This window comes from Hippopotamus amphibius, chromosome 2 (genome assembly GCF_030028045.1).
Source record: "Hippopotamus amphibius kiboko isolate mHipAmp2 chromosome 2, mHipAmp2.hap2, whole genome shotgun sequence".
NCBI lineage: Eukaryota > Metazoa > Chordata > Mammalia > Artiodactyla > Hippopotamidae > Hippopotamus > Hippopotamus amphibius.
Genome location: NC_080187.1, coordinates 179,353,157 through 179,374,873, shown reverse-complemented (window position 1 = coordinate 179,374,873; position 21,717 = coordinate 179,353,157). Strand labels below are relative to the sequence as shown.

The following is a 21,717-nucleotide window of genomic DNA, read 5'->3' as shown; positions in this document are numbered from 1 at the left end:
GGTATTTCATTGGTCTCTGTCCATTTGCCCTCTTGCAGAAAAGAATGTTACTTCTTTAAGATGCAAAACTCACTGACACTGAATAAATATATTGCATTTCCTTTTTTTTTTTGTAGGTCTTCCCAGTACCTGACAACTGCAGAACATCTAGTTATATACATAACTCTTAGAAAGCATTTTTGTTACTAAGCTATGTCTATATTTTAAAAATTACAGAGCATTTTCTCAATTATTATGTCCCACTTTTTCTCATTACCTTTTTTTATTCTTAGAAATATTTATCTTTATCAGAAGTTAATGGACCATTGATTAATTGGCTAACACATCCGATCCAGGATCTCTGTGATTGGTACCTTCTTTTTTTCCCCTTTTACTTCATCTGCAGTCCCCGTTTCTGTAACATTTCTTTGCTTTCATCACACTGGTTTACTTTCTTTCTTGTTCCTGCTCTCATCTCTGCATATAATATCATAATGCAGAGGCATTTGGAAATGAGGATGAAAAGGCAGTAACTGTATTTAGCTAATCTTCTGCTGGGTGTCACCATTTTTGTTTTTAATATATTCATTGTTTCAACATTACTGGACACTCAGGAAGAATACCATTAACTCTTACTGGTTACTTTATAACTGATTAAAAAATGTAATTTTTCTTTATTACCTATGCTGACTTTACTTTTCGAGTTCACAGCAAAATTGAGTGCAAGGTACAGAGAGTTCCCATGTATGCATAGCCCTGTTCCCCCCCTCCTCCAACTATCAACACCCCACACCACAGTACATTTGTTATAATCAAGGGATTTACACTGACATATCATTATCATCCAAAGACCATAGTTACATGATGATTCACTCTTGGTGTTGTACGTTCTATGGGTTTGGACAAATGCGTAATGACTTGCATCCACCATTATAGTATGATACTGAATAGCTCTGCCTGTTCATCCTTCTTTTTCCTCTGACCCCTTGTAACCACTGATGTGTTTACTATTTCTATAGTTTTGCCTTTTCCAGAATGTCATGTAGTTGGAATCATTTCAGTATGTTGCCTTTTCAGATTGGCTTCTTCCACTTACTAATATGCATTTAGATTCCATCGTGTCTTTTCATGGCTTAATAGCTCATTTCTTTTTTTATTTTCTTTAATTAAGACAAATTTTTAGAGCAATTTTAGGTTCACAGAAGAATTGGAGGACAGGTACAGAAATTCCCCATATACCCCCAGCCCCCACACATGGATAGTCTTCCTCATTGTCAACATCCCTCACCAGAGTATGTTGCCATTTTTAGATTGGCTTCTTTCACTTAGTAATATGCATTTAAGGTTCATGCATGTCTTCTCATGAGTTTTTAAATGCTTAATAATATCATTGTCTGGACATACCATAGTTTATTTAGCCATTTACCTACTGAAGGAAATTTTAGTTGCTTTCAAGTTTTGGCAATTGTGAATAAAGCTGCTGTAAAATACCCATGTGCAAGTTTTTGTGTGAACATAAGTTTTCAGTTCTTTTGGGTAAATATAATACCAAGGAGCACGATTGCTGGATTATATGGTGAGTATACGTAAATTTTACAAGAAACCACCAAACTGTCTTCCAAAGTGGCTGTACCCTTTTGTATTTCCACCAGCAGTGAATGAGATTTCCTGTTGCTCCACATCCTTTCCAGCTTTTGGTGTTGTCAGTGTTTTGGACTTTCATCATTCTAATAGGTGTGTAACGGTATCTCATTGCAGTTTTAATTTGCATTTCCCTCATGATGTGGAACATCTTTTCACATATTTATTTGCTATCTCTATATCATATTTGGTGAGATCTCTGTTCAGATCTTTTGCCCATTTCTTATTCGAACTCTTTGTTTTCTTATTATTGAGTTTTAACAGTTTTCTATGTATTTTGGAAATGGTTTTTTATCAGCTGTGTCTTTTGCAAGTATTTTCTTCCAGTCTGTGGATTGTCTACTCATTCTTTTTGCCAGTGTATTTCACAGAGCAGAAGTTTTTAATTTTAATGAAACCCAGCTTATTAATTTTTTTTTCATGGATCATGCCTTTGGTATTGTATCTAAAAGTCATCACCAAACCTAAGGTCATCTGGATTTTCTCCTATTTTATCTTCTAGGATTTTTATAGTTTTGCATTTTACAGTTGGGTTTGTTATCCACTTTGGCTTAATTTTTGTAAAGGGGTATAAGGTTTGTGTCTGCATTCATTTCTTTTATATGTGGATATCTAGTGGTTCTAGCACCATTTGTTGAAAAGATTGTTTTCTCCATTATATTGCCTTGCTCCTTTGTCAAAGATCAGTTGACTGTATCTGTGTGGACCTATTTCTGAGCTCTGTATTCTGTTCCATTGATTTGTTTGTTTATTCTTTTGCCAATACCACAATGTCTTAATTATTGTAACTTTATAGTATGTCTTCAAGTCAGATAATGTCAGATTCTGACTTTGTTCTTCAATATTGTGTTTACTATTCTAGGTCTTTTACCTTTCCATATAAACATTAGAGTCAGTTTTTTGATATCCACAAAATAACTTGCTAAAATTTTGAATGGGATCACATTCAATCTGTAGATCAAGTTGGAAAGAACTGACTTCTTAACAACATTGATGTCCTACTAACCATGATCATGGAATATCTATTTCATTCTTCTTTGATTTCTTTCATCAGAGATTTATGTATATATGTTTAGACATCCATGTTAATCTTCATTCTTCTAACTTAATATGTTAAATGTCGCCTCCTTTAGGACTTTTGTTTTGTTTTGTAAATATCAGGCTTTGAGGTGGCATTCTCAGTGTGAATCAGGAAAGAAATAAGTAAGAGTTTCTTTTCCAGAAATTTTATTACATCTCAATGGCTTGGGTAAAGCATTGGCCACGTCACCAGCTTTACTCCTGAGCTCACCCAGGTAATAGAGAAAGGGATTCTATAAAGGGAAAACAGTGTATAATTAACAAAAGAAGGATGAATAAATGCTTGAGGGAAAATATGACAGATAATCTTCCACGTGTTTTATCAAAATCATGTTGTTTCAAACTCATATTAACAAATTAATTAACACTCTATGCCAAATAATAGTAACACCTCGAATGTATACTTTGAATACCACTCCGAAAATCTGTATCTGTTCCCTAAATTCCTTTAGTTTCTATTCACTTTATAACACTTTTGCAATCTAGCTTGACCTCAGTTACTTTGACGAATTGCTATTGGTCTTTTCTGTCTTCATAATTGTTAATCATTTTCCCTGATAATATTGGCCACCGTATCCTCGAAGTTTTTTCCTATAATGTGTATATGCCATTGTACTATTCTGACTTTTCTTCTACTCTCTCACGATTTCTTCTGTCTTCAATAGCTTCTTTGCTTCTTACCTTCAACATAAATATATGCCTCAAGTTCTTTTTATGGCTCTATTTTATTCTTTGTCAGCATTTTCTCTGAGCAAGATTTTGTCTTTTCCCACATGTTTACTTTTTACCTCTGTGCAGATAATTCTCAAGGTACTCTCTTTCTGGACTTCCTACTAATACCTTTTTTTTCCCCTTAACTCTATATCCTTACTTCTGACTGGCTGATGGACATGACTGCCAATAAGTATCAAGCTCATTATTACAAACTTTGAACTCATTTTGCCCTCCAAGTGCACCTTTCCCTTGTTTTTGTTGTTTAACACAACTGTTTTCCCCTAGTAACTCAGGTACAGAAAAAAATGAATCATCTCTTACAGCTGTCTCTTCTTTACCATGAACGTTCAATTGGTTATTTAATCCCTTATAAACTGGTTTTAATGTCTCATACACTATTCCATCTGCATGCCCATCTCTCTAGTTAAAGTTGTATCTTGCCCAGACTCTTGGACAAGATAGAACTTCTTTAAGTGTACTCTTTGCTTTTATTCTCCCCATATTCCACTCCAGTGCCATATTAGATTTTTCTTTCTAGTTTTTGTTTCTCTGCACAAAAATCCATAATGATGCCACTTTGTTTTCTCAATAAATAAGATGTTTAGCCATGAATTGAGGGCCATCTGGCATGTTGACATAATATCCTTTTTCAGTCTTGCTCCCAGGACTCCCCCACATATACCTTTGCCCTGGTATTATAGAACTGTTGGATAAGTCCCTTACCGTGCCTTCTGCTTCTCTCCTCCCTTGCCTTTGCTTATTCTATCTTATCTGTCTTACTTTCTTCTTCCCTTTCTTTAACTGTTTACATCCTGTCCATGATGTAAGACTGAATTCAAATACTCTTACACACTTAGCCACACCAGGTGAACTGCCCTAATACTTTTGTTTCTTCCTTTCTTGTGACAGTTAACTTAAGCAGCCTATGTTATACTTGTTTAAGGACTTACTATTTCTACTAGGTTTGTAAATTTCTTAAGGACTCTTCTTTTTTCATCTTCATACCTGCTAAAACAGCAACTAGTTCAGCAGTAAGAATTTTTGAACTTAACTGATTGTTATTTTCATACTTCATTTTTTTCTCCTTACAGAATTTTATAAACGTGCTTCCATTTTAAGTTGCATACCATTTAATAAAAGTCACTTTCTTGTTTATTTTTCTTTTATCTTGTTAGAGAACTTCTCCAAGCAAACCGGAACATAAAATACAACCTTTAGAGAGGTTGTTAGTGTAAAATTTAAGTTACCACTAAGATTTTCACTTTATATATAATGACCCTTAAACTTTTCTATTGAATAATTAATCTATTTAAATGTTACCTTTAAGTTAAAATATTAAATTATTTATGTGAGTGTAAATATTATATCAACTAAACATGGGATCCCAAACAAAATAGCTGAATAATAGAAAGCTTCAAGTTAAAAATGGGGAAATATATTAAAATTTCTTTGGGGGCTCTGACTTTATTGCTTATGGCAAACTTGATGCTAAAATGTACCATACATCACTACCATGACAGGCTTAAGAAAATGAAAAATACAAAGCTTTACATAAATCAGCCAAAAGATCACATTAAAATGCATAACCTTTAACAGAAGAATCAAGACTTTTAACAATTCAGAAGCTCTTTATTCCTTATGTAGTTGTTTTAGATTTTTCAAACAGCTTTGTGAGAAATAATATTTCAAATTAATTGTTGACAAAGTCATTGCATTTATAAATAAACAGGCTCACAGAAATGTAGCCCCAATTTTACTAATGTACCCTACTATGACTTAATTTTGTTATTTGTTGAAATAATCCATGGGACAATCATATATTTTATATAATTATAAAAGCTCATATTTCTACTAGTTGTAACTTTTAAAGACATCCCAATTCTGTGGACCATTCTTTGCTCTTTCATTTTATTTTGCTTTATTTAAGAAACCTCATCAAATATCTTGAAAAAATTTATAACCTTGACTCAACTCTGCTTTTGTTTTTCTATTCAGTCCAACATATAACTATGAGCACTTACTCTGTTTAAAAAACTGTTAGTCATATATGTGGAATCTGAAGAAATGGTACTGATGAACCCAGTGACAGGTCAAGAGTAGAGATGCAGATGTGGAGAATGGACTTGAGGACATGGGGCTGGGGTGGGGGGCGAAGGGGAAGCTGGGATGAAGTGAGAGAGTAGCACAGACATAGATATACTACCAAAGTTAAAATAGATAGCTAGTGGGAAGTTGGTGTATAACAAAGGGAGATCAACTCGATGATGGGTAATGCCTTAGAGGGCCAGGACAGGGAGGGTGGGAGGGAGTCGTGGGAGGGAGGGGATATGGGGATATATGTATAAATACAGCTGATTCACTTTGGTGTACCTCAAAAACTGGTACAAGAGTGTAAAGCAAATATATTCCAATAAAGAGCTTAAAAAAAAAACAAAAAACTGTTAGGCCTACATGGAATTCACTATAATTATGGACAGAATACAGCATAATTCTAACTTTAAATTGAAGTTATTATGCATAAACGTTTTTCCCAGAATTATGATTACAATAACAGATTTACTAATCTGAACTGAAGTTATGGCCGTAATATATTGTTGATTCAAGGTGAAAAGTAATGTGTAAGATATGATCTTGGTTTTCTAAAATATAATGGTGGAGACAGGGAGCTCATGTAGTTAATTTTATTTGATTAAGGATAGTAAGATGGAAGTGTATGATAACCAGACTGATAACATTGGTTTCTTTGGGGAAATGAAGCATGAAGGGGGAAAACAGAGAAAAGCTTAATTCTTTATATATCTGTAATTGTGATTTCTTACAATGAACATGTATTTTTAAATTTAAAAATATTTGATTAAGAAAATGCGGTAGGGGTACACTAATGAGTTCCAGTGCTAAATAAGTATTTAAATGTTATTCTACAACATTTTAGTAGTCTCGGTAGAAAGAGATGCACTACAGCCCTTTAAAACTTCCGTATAACTTAACTGAGAACATTACTCACAGTGTGGGTTGAAATCTAGTTGATCGTATAGTAAAGTTTAGGCAGTGAGTCTTGGGGGGGAGAAAAAAAATACACACACACATAAACACACATACACACACACAATGACTAAAAGTGATTGGATGGTGGGCCTCTTGATTATGTTGTGCATGGGAATTTACTCTCAGAGTTCACAGACACGTTTATAAATTCGAAGATCCCTGCCATGGAGATATGCTGCCACGGTCTCCACCACCTCAAAAATATTTCCTTACAGAGGGACAAAAGGAGAAAGATAAAGGATGACTTTTACTCATCAACATTTGATTCAGCACAACTTTCCTACCCCACCCCACCCCTTTTCCCATCTTTGCCCTCAAGCTAAAGAGCAGAAAACTGATCTGATAAGAGGGAGCAAGGCATCTAGCAGCTTTTTAAAACCTTATTCTATAAACCTTATTGATATAACTTGGGATTCAGATAGATTTTGGCCTTAGGTGCCGCTCTGCCAATGCTGCCATAAATGATCACTGGTGCAGATTAATAAATCAAGCATCAGATTCACTCATGTTGAGAGAGCTACTTAACGCATTTCTGCCCCTAATGCATAGATTTTGGTAGTACCAACAATTTTTCAGTATATCAGGAAGTCATGAATCAAACTGGGCAGTAGAAGAGTTTTTGAACTCAAATCTTGATAAGTTTAATCCTTTTGGGGCAGCGTTATAAAAATAACCATTCAATTGATTTTCTTTTCTTCTTTCAAATTCTTATTGACTAACTTCTTTTCTTTAATATTTTCTTAGTTGGTATGCTCTCCCATGTAGCTTTTTGTTCTTGGTGTTGTTTTAAAAAATGAAGTTTCTGATTGGTGTTTTCATAAAGTTTCACTTTGATGATTTCTCATGAAAGAGATATGACATACTACTTATTCATTTAATATAGTTATTTAGTGCTTACATCTGTATGCCTGGCACTGTTCATTCAGTGGTAATACAATAGCAAATTGGACAACCAAAAGTTACTTCCTTTGTGGAGCTTTTATCCTGTGGAATGAGACAGATAAATCAAATATATAAATAGAAAGAATGGGAGAAAGTTGCGTCACTGCCCATAGAAATGAGAATTGGAGTTTATAGAATAAACATGATCCAAGAATCTTAAGCTGCTCTGGTGACAGGTTTAAGCCCAGATTTAGGGTAATAAGACTGGTTCTTTTTTTTTTTATTATTTTAATTTATTTATTATTTGGGGGGGGTACACCAAGTTCAATCATCTGTTTTTATATACATATCCCCGTATTCCCTCCCTCCCTCGACTCCCCCCCCACCCTCCCTCGAGTCTCCCCCATCCTCCCCCTCCCAGTCCTCTAAGGCATCTTCCATCCTCGAGTTGAACACCCTTTGTTATACAACAACTTCCCACTGGCTATCTATTTTACAGTTGGTAGTATATATATGTCTGTGCTACTCTCTCGCTTCGTCTCAGCTTCCCCTTCTCCCCCCGCTCCCTCCCAAACCTCGAGTTCTCCAGTCCATTCTCTGCATCTGCGTCCTTATTCTTGTCACTGAGTTCATCAGTACAATTTTTAGATTCCGTATATGTGAGTTAGCATACAATATTTGTCTTTCTCTTTCTGACTTACTTCACTCTGTATGACAGACTCTAGTGGTGGTGAGCTCTGAGTGGTTGGATTTGGGTAGGGAAGGGCCAAAAGTCTTTCTAGGAGCCTGCAGGTACATCCAAAGGGTGAGTCAGTCAATTTGGAAGTCAAAACAAAATATTCAGAATGATGCATGGAGAGAAACAAAGATAAAAAATACACATTGGAGGTTGAGAAATAAAAAGAGTGCAATAATTGAGAAGATAATGGTTCAGATCTTTCCAAAGTTAATTAAACACACTAAGGTACAGTTTCAAGAAGTCTTATGAACCAAAAATGGAATAAAAAGAGATCCATATTTAGGTATGTGATAATAAAACTGCTGGAAACAATAATCAAAGATAAAAATGAAGATAGTAAAAATGCACTTTTAAAAAGGCTACATTCAAAGAAGAAACTATTAGAACGAAACCTAATTTTTAAGCAGAAAAAAAGGAATCCAAAACAATAGTCATATTCTTTGTAGTGCTAAATGAAAATAGGCATCATCCTAGAATCTGTAGCCCTCAAAAATATCCTTCAAAAATTAAAGTGAAGGTACTTTCAGGATGACAGTAATGTGTTTGTCAAAACTCATTGGTAATACATTTACAGTTTGTCCATTTCACTGTAATTTTTGTCTTTAAGAAATAAATATTTAACTCTGGTTAATAATATTTATGTTAAAACCTTAACATATTTTATTATCCTTTGGTGTGTCTGCTAGTAATAATTTTTTTCTAAGTTTTTGTTTCAAAATTTCTTAACTTTATTTTTATTTTTCTCCAACATTTTATTAAGGAAGATTTTAAAGAAAAGTCAAAAGGAAGGAGAAATGAAGACCTTCCCAGTTAAATAAAACTGAGAGAGTTCTAGACGTGCCTTTCTTATGAGTATTGCTAAATGGAGTTCAAGTTTTTTTTAAAAAAAAAAAGACTCTAGATAGCAACACTAAAGCATTTGAAAATGTAAAGCTCTCTACAAGGTAAATATATAGACATATGCAGAGTTTTGTAATATTGTAATGGTGGTATGTAAATTACTTCTAATTCTGGTATAGAATGTTATAAATAAAATTGTGAAAAGTAACTACAACTATAAAACTGTGTTAGAGGATACAGAATATACAGAGATATAATTTGTGACATTAATGTAACGTAAGAGGGAGGAAGTATAAAAGAGTAGAGTTTTATATGTGATTAATGTCAAGTTGTTATCAGTTTAAAATAAATAGTTATAGATGTTTGATACAGTCCCCATAGTAACCACAAAGAAAATACCTATAGAGGTTGCACAAAAGAAAATGAGAAAGGAATTAAAGTGTGTCACTACAAAAAAAAAAAATCAACAAAACACAAAGGACAACTGCAAGAAGGGAAAGAGTAACAAAATAACTAGAAGGCCTAAATAATTAACAAGATGATAATAGTGAATCCTTCTCTACCAGTAATTGCTTTAAATATAAATAGATTAAACTCCCAATCAAATGACATTGGGGAGGGTAGAGATCAAGATGGTGGAGTAGGAGGATGTGGAGCTCACCTCCTACCAAACACCAAAAATTACATCTACTTGTGGAACAATTCTCATGAAAAACCAAAAGACATAAAGTGGTTGAATGTATTAAAAACAACAACATGTCCTTTATAGGAGACACACTTTAAATATAAGGTTATACATAAGCTGAATGTGAAAGAATGGGAAAAAAAATGTTCCATGAAAATGGTAACTAAAAGAGATTAGGAATGGCCATACTTATATCAGATAAATAAATTTTTGTCAAAACTGCTACAAGAAACAAAGAAGAACACGTTATAATGATAAAAGAGTCAGCTCACCAGGAAGGTATAACAACTATAAATATATATATACACCTAACAGCAGAGCACCCAAATATATGAAACAAACATTGACAGAACTGAAATGAGAAATGGACAATAACACAATGATGGTAGAGATTTCAATATCTCACTTTCAATAATGTAGAAATCAACCAGATTAAAGGTCAATAAGGAAAATAGGACTTGATCTATACTGTAGACTAACTGGACCTGATAGACATTAAAATAACACTCCACCCAACAACAACAAAATACACATTCTTGTCAAACATACAAGGAACATTCTCCAGCAAAGATCACTTGTTAAGCCACAAAACACATCTTAATAAATTTAAGAAGAGTGAAGTCATACTAAATATCTTTTCCAACCAGAATCGAATGAAACTTGAGGTCAATAACAAAGAAATAACTGGAAAATTCACAAATATATTTAAATTAAACAATACACTCTTAAGCAACCAATGGGTCAAAAAAAAAAAAATCACAAGAGAAATTAGAAAATATCTTGAGACAAATGAGAGTGAAAGCAGACTGTACCAAAGATTATGAAATGCAACAAAAGCAGTACCAAGAAGGAAATTTATAGTGGTAAACACATACATTAAAAACAAAGAGTGATGTCAGCATCATGGTGGAATGAGACACTTCCTTTGTTGCTCCCCTTTTGTCTGCAACCAGTAAAATATCCGCAAGTCAGCAAAGGTGGCTCTGCCTGACACACCAGAACACTGCAGAATTACACACATCTGTACATTTAAGGAAGAGTGCTCTCCAGCATGTGGGGGAGACAAAGCCAAGGGAACAGCAGAAGCAGTGCCTGTTATCCTGGATCCTCAGCCACAACAGCTGAGCCTGTGGTCCTAGAGAACCCAGTAGCAACAGAGGAGGTAGCACTCACAACTCTGGCCTCCTGGCCACAGCAGTACTCATTGCCACAGGTAATTGGGCAAGAGTTGTTCAGGGCCTGTGACCCCATCTCTCCAGCCGATGCACCCACAACTTAGGTCCTCCTGCCCCCCACCTTCAGCAGTGGCACATACAAACTTAACTCCAGACATAGCAGAGACACCCACAACCCCAACTACCCCCCATCCAACACCCTCCCTCTTCAGCAGTGGAGCCTGTGACTCAGGAGATCCCCAACATGGGAGGAGCACCTGCCATCCCAGGACCTCAGATGTTGACACCAACAACAAGTGGTAACAAAGGGCACAAGGCGATACCTCTGAATAATGGAGGCAGTGCAGGGTGGAAAGTGCCATCTCAAAATATAACCAAAGACAACTCAAGTAAGAGAAACCAAAAACTTGTGCTATAGCGCTACCTACCAGAAAATAAAAGAAAGGCCTCCAATATCTAACCTGTTGAATCCTTTATTGTTAAAAACAAAAAAAACCAAAAAACTTTACCTAAAGAAGAAAGGTATTCACTACTTCAAATGAAGAACAAATCACCAAGCATCATAAAGCATCACAGTAACAATGTATCACAAAAAGAAAATGACACTTCTCCATAAACCAAATGTTAAGTCATGGAATATTATAATCTATCTGATAGAGAATTCAAAATAGCTGTCACAAAGAAACTCAGCAAGCTACAAGAAAGCTCAGAAAGGCCTTTCAATGAGCTCAGGAATAAAATTAATGAACAGAAGGAATACTTTACTGAAGAGATTGAAACTCTAAAAACAAACAGAAAGCCTATTGCTGAAAAACTCAATAAACGAGATGAAGCATGCATTAGAAAGCATTAGAAGTAGAGCAGACCATGAAAGTGAGAAATAGTGAGCTCAAAGGCAGAAATATAGAAGTGATATAAGCAGAGGAGGAAAGACAATTAAGATCTAAAAAAAAAAAGAGGAAATTCTACAAGAGCTATGTGACTTATAGGAAGGGCACCATAAGGTAATAGGTATCCCAGAAGGAGAAGAGAGTTGTTGTTTTGTTTTGTTTGTTTTGTTTTGTTTTAAATAACTGAGAAATTCCCAAACCTGGAGAAGGAACTGGATATATAATTACATGAAGCTAAGAGAACATTTCATTACCTCAACACAAAAAGACATTCTCTAAGATACATTATATTAAAGTTGTCAAAAGTCAATGAGAAAGAATTTTAAAGGCACCCAGAGGAAAAAAGATGGTAATTTACAAAAGAATCCCCATAATGTGAGCAGATATGTCATCAGAAACTCTACAGGCCAGGAGGGAGTGGAATGACATTCTCAAAATACTGAAAAATAAAAACTGGTCAACCAGGAGTACTCTATCCTGCAGTAATAAGTCAGATATGAAGGAGACATAAAGTCCTTCTTAGACAAATAAAAGCTTGAGAGAGTTCATCAACACTAGATCTGCTTTACAAGAAATGTTGAAAGAAGCTCTTCTACTAGAAACAAAAAGGCAAAAGTACAAAAACTTTGAGTAAAGTGATAGAGTCAGAAAATTGCAAGTCTATATCAGAATAGGTTTATAAACACTTTAGTATAGCATAAAGGTTAAAGGGGAAACAAGCAGTAAAAATAACTATAGCTACTTCAATTTGGTAACAGATTCACAACATAAAAGGAATAATGTGAGACAATAAAAGTATAAGAACACCAAGATATATAAAGCAATTATTAACAAACCTAAGGGGAGAAATTGACATCAACACAATAATAGTATGGGACATTAACACCCCACATACATCAATAGATAGATCATCCAGACAGAAAGTCAACAAGGAAACAGTGGCCTTAAATGAAGCATTAGATCAGATGGATTTGATAGATTTGTACAGAACATTGCATCCAAATGCAGCAGAATACACATTATTCTCAAGTTCACATGGAACATTCTCAAGAATAGACTATATGTTCAACATAAAACAAGTCTCAGTACATTAAAGAAGACTGAAATCATATCAAGCATCTTTTTTAGTCACAATGAAGTGAAACTGAAATCAACCACCAGAAGAAAGCTGGAAAAGTCACACCTATATGAAGACTAAACAATATATTCCTGAACTATTGGGTCAATGAAGAAATAAAAGGAGAAATTTTTTAAAATATCTGTAGACAAATGAAAATAAAAATACAACATACCAAAATCTATGGAATGCAGTAATAACAGTTCCAAGAGGAAAATTTCTAGCAGTACAAACCTACCTCAAGAAACAAGAAAAATCTCAAATATAAACAATCTAACCTTACACCTAAAGGAACTAGAAAAAGAGGAACAAATGAAGCCCAAATTCAGTAGAAGGAAGGAAATAATGATCAGAGTGGAAGTAAATGAAATAGAATCTAAAAAGACAATAGGAAAGATCAGTGAAACTAAGAGCTGGTTTTTTGAAAAGAAAAAACAATTGACAACCTTTACCTAGACTCACTAAGAAGAAAAGACAGCAGGTGCTGATAAATAAAATCAGAATGAGGGGAAATAGCAAAGAATACTCAGAAATACAAAGTAATATAGGAGAATATTATGAACAGCTATATGCCAACAAATTGGACAACCTAAAAGAAATGGAAAAATTCCTAGAATCATATAACCTTCCAAGACTAAATCATGAGGAAATAGAAAATCTGAATAGTCCAATCACTAGTAAAGACATTGAAAGAGTAATCAAAAACCTCTCAAAAAGGAAAAGTCCAGAACCAGACAGCCTTACAGGTGAATTCTACCAAACATTCAAAGGAGATGTAATACCTCTCCTTCTGAAACTCTTCCATAAAGTTGAATAGGAGGGAATGCTTTCTAACTCATCTTAAGAGACCAACATTACCTTGATACCAAAACTAGACAAGGGCAACACAAAAAGAAGAAACTTACAAGCCAATATCTTTGATGAACATAGATGCAAAAAATCCTCAACTAAATATTAGCAAACTGAATACAGCAATACATTAAAAGGATCATAAACCATGACTAAGTAGGATTTATCTGAGGAATGCAGGATTTTTCAGTATCACAAATTAATTGATGTGACACACCACATTAACAAATTGAAGAATAAAAACCATATGATCACCTCAATAGATGTAGAAAAAGTATTTGACAAGATTCAACATCCATTTATATAAAAATTCTCAAGAAAATGGGTTTAGAAGGACTGCCCCCACCTCAACATAATAAAGGTCATATATGACAAACAGCTAACATCATACTTAGTGGTGAAAAACTGCAACCTATCCCTCTAAGGTCAAGAATACAAGGATGCCCACTCTCACCACTATTATTCAATATAGTATTGGAAGTCTTAGCCAGAGCAATTAGATGAGGAAAAGAAATGAAAGTCATCTGAACTGAAAAGGAAGAAGCAAAACTTTCACTATTTGTGGATAACATGATTTCTATACACAGAAAATTCTATACCAAACAACTATTAGAAATAGTAACATATAGTAAAGTCGCAGGATACAAATCAAAGTGCAAAATCTGTTGTTTCTATATGCTAACAATGAGCTAGCAGAAAGAGAAATTCTGAAAATCTCATTTATAATTTCAACAAAAAGAATAAAATACCTAGGAATAAATTTAACCAGGAAGGTGAAAGACCTGCACACTGAAAACTATAAGACATTGTTGAAAGAAATTGAAGAAGACATGAAGAAATGGAACAGTATTCCATGTTCATGGTGTGGAAGAATTAACTTGTTTAAAATGTCCATATTACTTAAAGCAGTATACCAATTCACTGCAATCCCTATCAAAATCCCAAAAACAGAACAAGAAATTCTAAAATTTGAATGGATTCACCACAAAAGACCCTGAATAGCCAAAGCAATCCTGAAAAAAAGAAAAAGAAAAAGAACAAAGCTGAAGGTATCACACTCCCTGTTTTCAAACTATATTACAAAGGTGTAGTAATCAAAACAACATGGGATTAACAGAAAAACAGATATGTAGATCAATGGAACAGAACTGAGAGCGCAGAAATAAATCCAAACATATACGGACAATTGATTTATGACAAAGAAGCAAAGAACAATGTAGAAAGGGTAGTCTTTTCAACAAATGGTGTTGGAAAAATTGGACAGCCACATACAAAAAATGAATATAGAATATCTCACACAGTACACAAAAATCAACTCAAAATGTGTTAAAAACTTGAATATAAGATCTGAAAATATAAAACTTGAAGGAAACACAGGCAGTGTGCTTTTGACATCAGTCTGAAAAATATTTTTCTGGCTATGTCTCCTCAGGCAAGGAAAACAAAAGCAAAAATAAACAAATGGGACTGCAAATAAAAAGCTTCTGCATAGTAAAAGAAACCTCTAGTAAAACAAAAGGACAGCCTATTGAATGGGAGAAGATATTTGCAAATCATATATTCTGATAAGCAGTTAATATCCAAAAATATATAAAGAACTCATACAATTCTCAACAACAACAAAAACAAAACAACCCAATCAAAAAATGGGCAGTGAAGCTGAATAGATATTTTTCCAAAGAGGACATACAGATGTCCAAAAGGCACATGAAAAGATGTTTAATGTCACTAATTATTAAGGAAATGCAAATCAAATCCACAATGAGATATCACCTCACACTTGTTAGAATGGCTATCATCATAAAGGCAAGAAATAAAAAGTGTTGCCAAGGATGTAAAGAGAAGGGAATCCTCATACACCATTGGTAAAACTGTAAATTGGTACAGTCACCATGGAAAACAGTGTGGAGATTTGTCCAAAACTTAAGAATAGATCTATCATATGATCCAGCTATTCTATGCTGATATTTATCCAAAGAACACAAAACCACTAATTCAAAATATATATGCCTTTGTATGTTCATAGTGGCATTATTTATGATAGCCAAGGTATGGAAACAGTCTAGTGCTCATCAGTGAATGAATGGATAAAGATGTGATATATATACTACATCTTGCTGACACCAGAGGGTAGGTTCTTATCTCATTGCAGAAAGAATTCAGAGACAAGACAGGGAGGTCAAGAAAGTCAAGTGAGGATTACTTTAAGTGATGGTACACTGTCAAGGGGAGAGTGGGCAGTTTCAGATCAGTAGCTGCCCCAAGTTTTTTTTGGCAAGCCAGTTATGGGGGCCATAGAAATGAAGGGGTGGAATATTCATTGGAGAGGGAGAGGTTTGGGAATCATGTTCCCTGATTTTCATCCCAGCTCCATCTTCCCAAGGGGAGGAGGGATTTATATCCTTATTTAGTCTTGATCAGAAGTGTCATGGTGTCTTCATAATGGAAACTTCTTATCTGCAAGACTAATTTATTGTAATGAGAGCATAATGAGCAAAAGATTACATTCAGGATACCAGAGATTCCCATCTTTTCCCACCTTTCTTTGTCTGCCTCTAGGAAACCTATTATCCCAAAATGTGTGATTTCCTGTCAGTCTGGAGATTCTTTCTTTTCTTTGTCTGCTCGGGAACCCCCATTGTTTACAGGATATGTGGTTTCCTGCAATTTGGCCCATGCTCCCCTTTCTGTGCTCATATCTAAGTAACTTTCTGCTTTAATATTGCCACTTACTACAACATGGTGGGCCTTGAGGGTATGATGCTAAATGAATTGTCAGATGTAGAAAGACAAATACCATACAATTTCACTCTTATGTGGAATATATCTTTTAAATGGTAAAATAAAATAAATAACAAATTAAACTAAACAAAAACAAACTCCTAGATACAGAGAAGAGTAGCTAGTGGTCACCAGAGGGGAAGGAGTTGGGGGAGAGGGTGAAACGGGTGAAGGAGCTCAACTGTATGGTGAGGAATGGGAACTAAATTTTTGTGGAGAACACACTGTATTGTATAAAGAAGTAGAAATATAATGTTGTACACAGGAAGCTTATATAATGTTGTAAACCAATGTTACCTCAAAAAAAATTTTTAGATGATTAGGAAAAGAAAAAAAAAGCAGAATAAATCTCAAATCAACAACCTAACTTTACACCTCAAGGAACTAGAAAAAGAAGAACACACTAAACCCAAAGTTAACAGAAGAAAGGAAATAATAAAGGTTAAGGCAGAAATAAACAGAGAGCAGAAGAATGATAGAAAAAAACAGCAAAACTAAGAGTTGGTTATTTGAAAAGTTCAACAAAATTGACAAATCTTTAGCTAGACTAAGAAAAATAGAAGACTCAAATAAAAATCAAAAATAATAGAGAGTATGCCTTTCTCACCTTCTGAGATGGCCCACACTCTGTCTTCGGAGTGTGTTTCTCTCTAAATAAATCTCTAAATAAACTTCTTACCTATCAAAAAAAGAAATAATAGAGAGTATTTTGCAACTGGTATCACAGAAATAATGAGACTACTATGAAGAATTATATGCCAAAAAATTGGATAACCTACAAATAATGGATAAATTTCTAGAAATATACAACCTATCAGAACTGAATCATAAAATTTCAAATCTAAGCACATCTATAACTATTAAGGAGATTAAATCAGTAATCAAAAACTTCCCAACAAAGAAAAGCACAGGACCAGATGGCATCACTGAAGAATTATACCAAACATTTAAAGAATTAACAACAATTTTTCTCAAACTCTTCCAAAAAAGTGAAAAGGAGAGAACATTTCCAACCTCATTTTATGAGGCCAGCAATACCTCAGCAAAAATGCTGCAGGAAAAGAAAATCAGGCAAAGATACTGCAAGAAAAGCAAACTATAATTCAATATCTCTGATGAATGTTGATGCAAAAGTCCTCAACAAACTATAAGCAAACTGAACTCAATAATACATTATAAGAATTATACACCATGACCAAGTGAGATTTATTCATGGAATGCAAAGATGGCTTAGCACATGAAAATCAATCAATGTAATATACCACATTAACAGAATGAAGGGCAAAAACCACATGATTATCTTAATTGATGCAGAAAAGGCATTTGACAAAATTCGACATCTTTTCATGATTAAGGCACTCAACAAACTAGGAAGGGAAGGAAATTACCTCAGCATAATAAAGCCCATAGGTGAAAGCCGATAGGTATCTTTATACTCAATGTTAAAAAAAAACTGAAAGCTTTCCCACTAAGATTAGGAAAAAGGCAAGGATGCCCTCTCTCACCGCTTCTATTCAATGTGGTACTACAAGTCCTAACCAGACCAGTTAGTCAAGAAGAAAAAACATCCAAATCAGAAAGGAAGAAGTAAAATTTTCTCTGTTGACAGATAACATGATCTTATATGCAGAAAACCTTAAGGATTCCACAAAAATATTATTAGAACTAATGAACAAATTCAGCAAAGTTGCAAGATACAAAACCAGTTGCAATTTTATACACCAGCAACAAACAGTCTGGAAAGGAAATTAAGAAAACAGTCATGTTCACAACACCTCGAAAAGAATAAAATACTTAGGAATAAACTTAACAAGTAGATGGAAGACTTGTACACTGAGTACTACAAAACACTGCTGAAAAGATTAAAGGTAAAAATAATGGAAAGACATACCATGTTCATAGGTTGGAAGACTTAATATTTTTAAATTACGCATACTACCCAAAGTACTTAATTACACAGATTCAGTGCAATTCCTATCACAATCCCAATGGCATTTATTTTGCAGAAATAGAAAATACTATTCCTATAGAATCTCAAAAAACTTCACTAGCCAAAGCAAACTTGAGAATGCAAAACAATGCTGGAGGTTTTACACTTCCTAATTTCAAATCATATTACAAAACTACAGTAATTAAAACAGTCTGGTGCCAGCATAAATACAGACATGTAAACCAATGGAACAGAATAGAGAGTCCAGAAATAAACCCTCAAATACATGATTAAATGATCTTCAACAAGAATACTAAGCCTACTCAATGGGGAAAGCATGGTGTTTTCAACAAACAGTGCTAGGAAAACTGGATAGCCACATGCCAAAGAATGAACTTGGACCCTTACCTTTTACCATATAGAAAAATTAACTCAAAATGGATTAAATGCCTAAACATAAGACCTGAAACTAAAACCCCTAGAAGAAAACATAGAGAAAAAATCTTCATCACATTGCATTTGGCAGTGATTTCTTGGATATGATACCAAAAGCACCGGCAACAAAAGGAAGAATATGAAATAAATAGGACAACATCAAACTTAGAAACCTTTGCACAGCAATGGAATCAGTCAACAGAATACAACCTACAGCATGGGGGAAAATACTTGCAAACCATACTAGTATTCAGAATATATAAAAACACCTGCAACTCAACAGTAACAAGAAGAATCCAATTTAAATATGGGCAAAGGACTTGAATAGACATCTCTCCAAAGATCTACAAATGGCAAACAGATGAAAAAAATGCTCGTCATCACTAATTATCATGGATATGCAAATAAAAACTACTAATGGATCAATTCACATACATTAGGATAGCCACTAACAGAAAAAATACTAAGTGTTGATGAAGATGGAAAGAAATTGTAACCTTTGTGCACTCTTGCTGGGCATGTAAAATGGTGCAGCATTCTTACTATGTAAGAAAGTATGGAATTTCCTCAAAAAATTAAAAATAGAACTACCATATGACCCAGCAATCCTATATCTGGGTATCTATCCAAAATAATTGCAATCAGGATCTTAAAGAGAAATTTGCACTCCTTCATTCATTGCAGCATTATTCACAGTAGTTGAGATGTGGGAACAACCTAAATGTTCATCAAGAGATGAACAGATAACAATAATTGGTATATACATAGGTGGAATATTATTCAACCTTAAAAAAGAAAATTCTACCATATGATTAACATGGATGAGCCTTGAGGACAATATACTACATAAAATAAGTGTCACAAAAAGACAAATGCTGCATGATTCCACTTATATGAGCTATCTAAAGTATACAGACTTATAGAAACAAAAAGTAGAATGTTGGTTGTCAGGGACTGAGGGTAGGGGAGAAAAGAGGAGTTGTTCAATGGGTACAGAGTTTCAGTTTTGCAAGGTAAAAAGGTTCTAGAGACTTGTTTCACAACAAGGTGCGTATATTTAACACTACTGTACTACACATTTAAAAATGGTTAAGATGGTAAATTTTATGTTAGTTGTCTTTAACCACAATAAAAAAGATACCTAGAAAATCCTTAAATATATGGAAATTAAACAAATTTCTAAATAAGTCATGGCACAAAGAATAAACCCCAAGTGAAATTAGTAATGTTTTGAACAAATTGCTAATGAAAAATCTGACAAATCAAAATTGTGATATGTACTTCCAATGAAATGTATAGCCTCAAATATATATATATAATATAAGGAGAATGGGTGAAAATCAGTGAGTTAAGCAATAATCATAAGTTAAAGAATAGAAATGTAACCCAAAGAAACAAATAATAAAGTTAAAAAAGAAATTAATTAAATAGAATATGAACATAAGACAGAGAGGTTACCAAGGCCGACAGAGAGGTTACCAAGGCCAACAGTGGTTCTCAGAAATGATTAAACTTGATCAATCCGTGGCAATACTGATTGAGATAAAAAGAATGAGGGCACAAATAATCAGTCCCAGAAACCTTAACAGGAAGACATCATTATGATTCCTTCATACAGAAATCTTTCAAGAAAACAGAATAGGGAACTCATAACCCTGGTGGTCCAGTGGTTATGACTCCATGCTCCCAATGCAGGGGGTGTGGGTTCTATCCCTGGTCGAGGGACCTAAGATCCCACATGCTGCATGGTGTGGCCACAAAAAACCAAAACAAAATAAACAAACAAACAAAAACAGAGGAGGGGACTCATTTTATGAAGTTAGTGTCTATATTCTGTTACATATAATTGACATCTCTTTTGAAAATGTTTTGGGAAGGATGACTGACTGCATATCCTCTCAATGTTATTCTGGAATGTTGAAAAGCCCACTCGAGGAGTATTTATTCTCTATGAAATAAACTTTATTACTCATTACTTGTAAACTTAACTATTTACTGATTAAAGCCTAGACTCTATGAAGTTACTAATATATAGATTTTTGTCCAGTAGGGTTGTGAATTATTTCTGTAAAGTACAAAAAGGTAACCTCAGAAGTTACAACATTACTGCCCTGTAGGACATTAACCAGTTTTGATATTTAATACAAGTTCAATCTGTGTTTGCATTAAACTCATGATTATAATCTTTTTTTAAAATATACTTGAAAATGATAAAATCTGAAAATGAAATTAGGAAATAGGAAAATTGTAAATCAATCTCACTCATGAACATAGGTTTAAAAATCCTTCAAAAAATATTATCAAATTAAACTTGTGATATATAAAATGAATAATACACCATGACCAAGTTGAGTTATTCCATGAATGCAAGGCTAATGTTACAGTTAATGAATTCACCATATTAATAGAATAACAAAGACAAAAACATATGATCATCTGCAATAGATACAGAAAACATCATACCTAAGTGTGAAATGATGAAATCTTTTCATCTGAGTTTAAGGACAGGATAAGGGTGCCTAAAATCACCACTTCTACTCAGGGGGAGGCAAGAAAAATAAACAGATGTACAAGTTAGGGAAAGGAAGAAATAAAGCAATCACTATTTTCAGATTATGATTGTATAAGTAGAAAATGTAGAACTGATCTATAGACACCTCCTTAGAATTAATACTGAGTTTTGTAAGGTTTCTGGATACAAGGTTAATTTAGAAAAATGGTTTTATTTATGTATAACAACAAATAAAGTGAAGCAGACTGCCTTTCACTTTTATGTTGAGGGACCTTGAGCAGATATTCTAACCTCTTTTCTTTCAGTTTCTTCTATAAAATAGGGATGATAATACTGTATCTTAGTGATTCTGACACACATTTTTTTCCATTTTAACATTTTTGAAATTATGATGTGTCTTAACAGTGATGTTGTCTTAGATTT

At 34.0% G+C, this 21,717-nt stretch overlaps 1 protein-coding gene across 5 annotated transcripts in view; it reads left to right on the top strand.

The window, feature by feature from the left end:
• The window catches only part of DPH6 (diphthamine biosynthesis 6), a 328,274-nt gene that overhangs the window by 160,177 nt on the left and 146,380 nt on the right, over positions 1–21,717 (top strand). The window contains exon 9 of one of the 5 annotated variants that reach the window (XM_057721519.1): positions 117–2,607. The exons of 3 other annotated variants lie outside the window; for them this stretch is intronic. In XM_057721519.1, coding sequence (XP_057577502.1) covers positions 117–133 — 17 coding nt within the window. In that variant the 3' untranslated portion in view covers positions 134–2,607. Of the gene's footprint in view, positions 1–116; positions 2,608–21,717 lie in introns of those variants that run through there. One more of the 5 variants, XM_057721518.1, reaches the window with a different exon arrangement.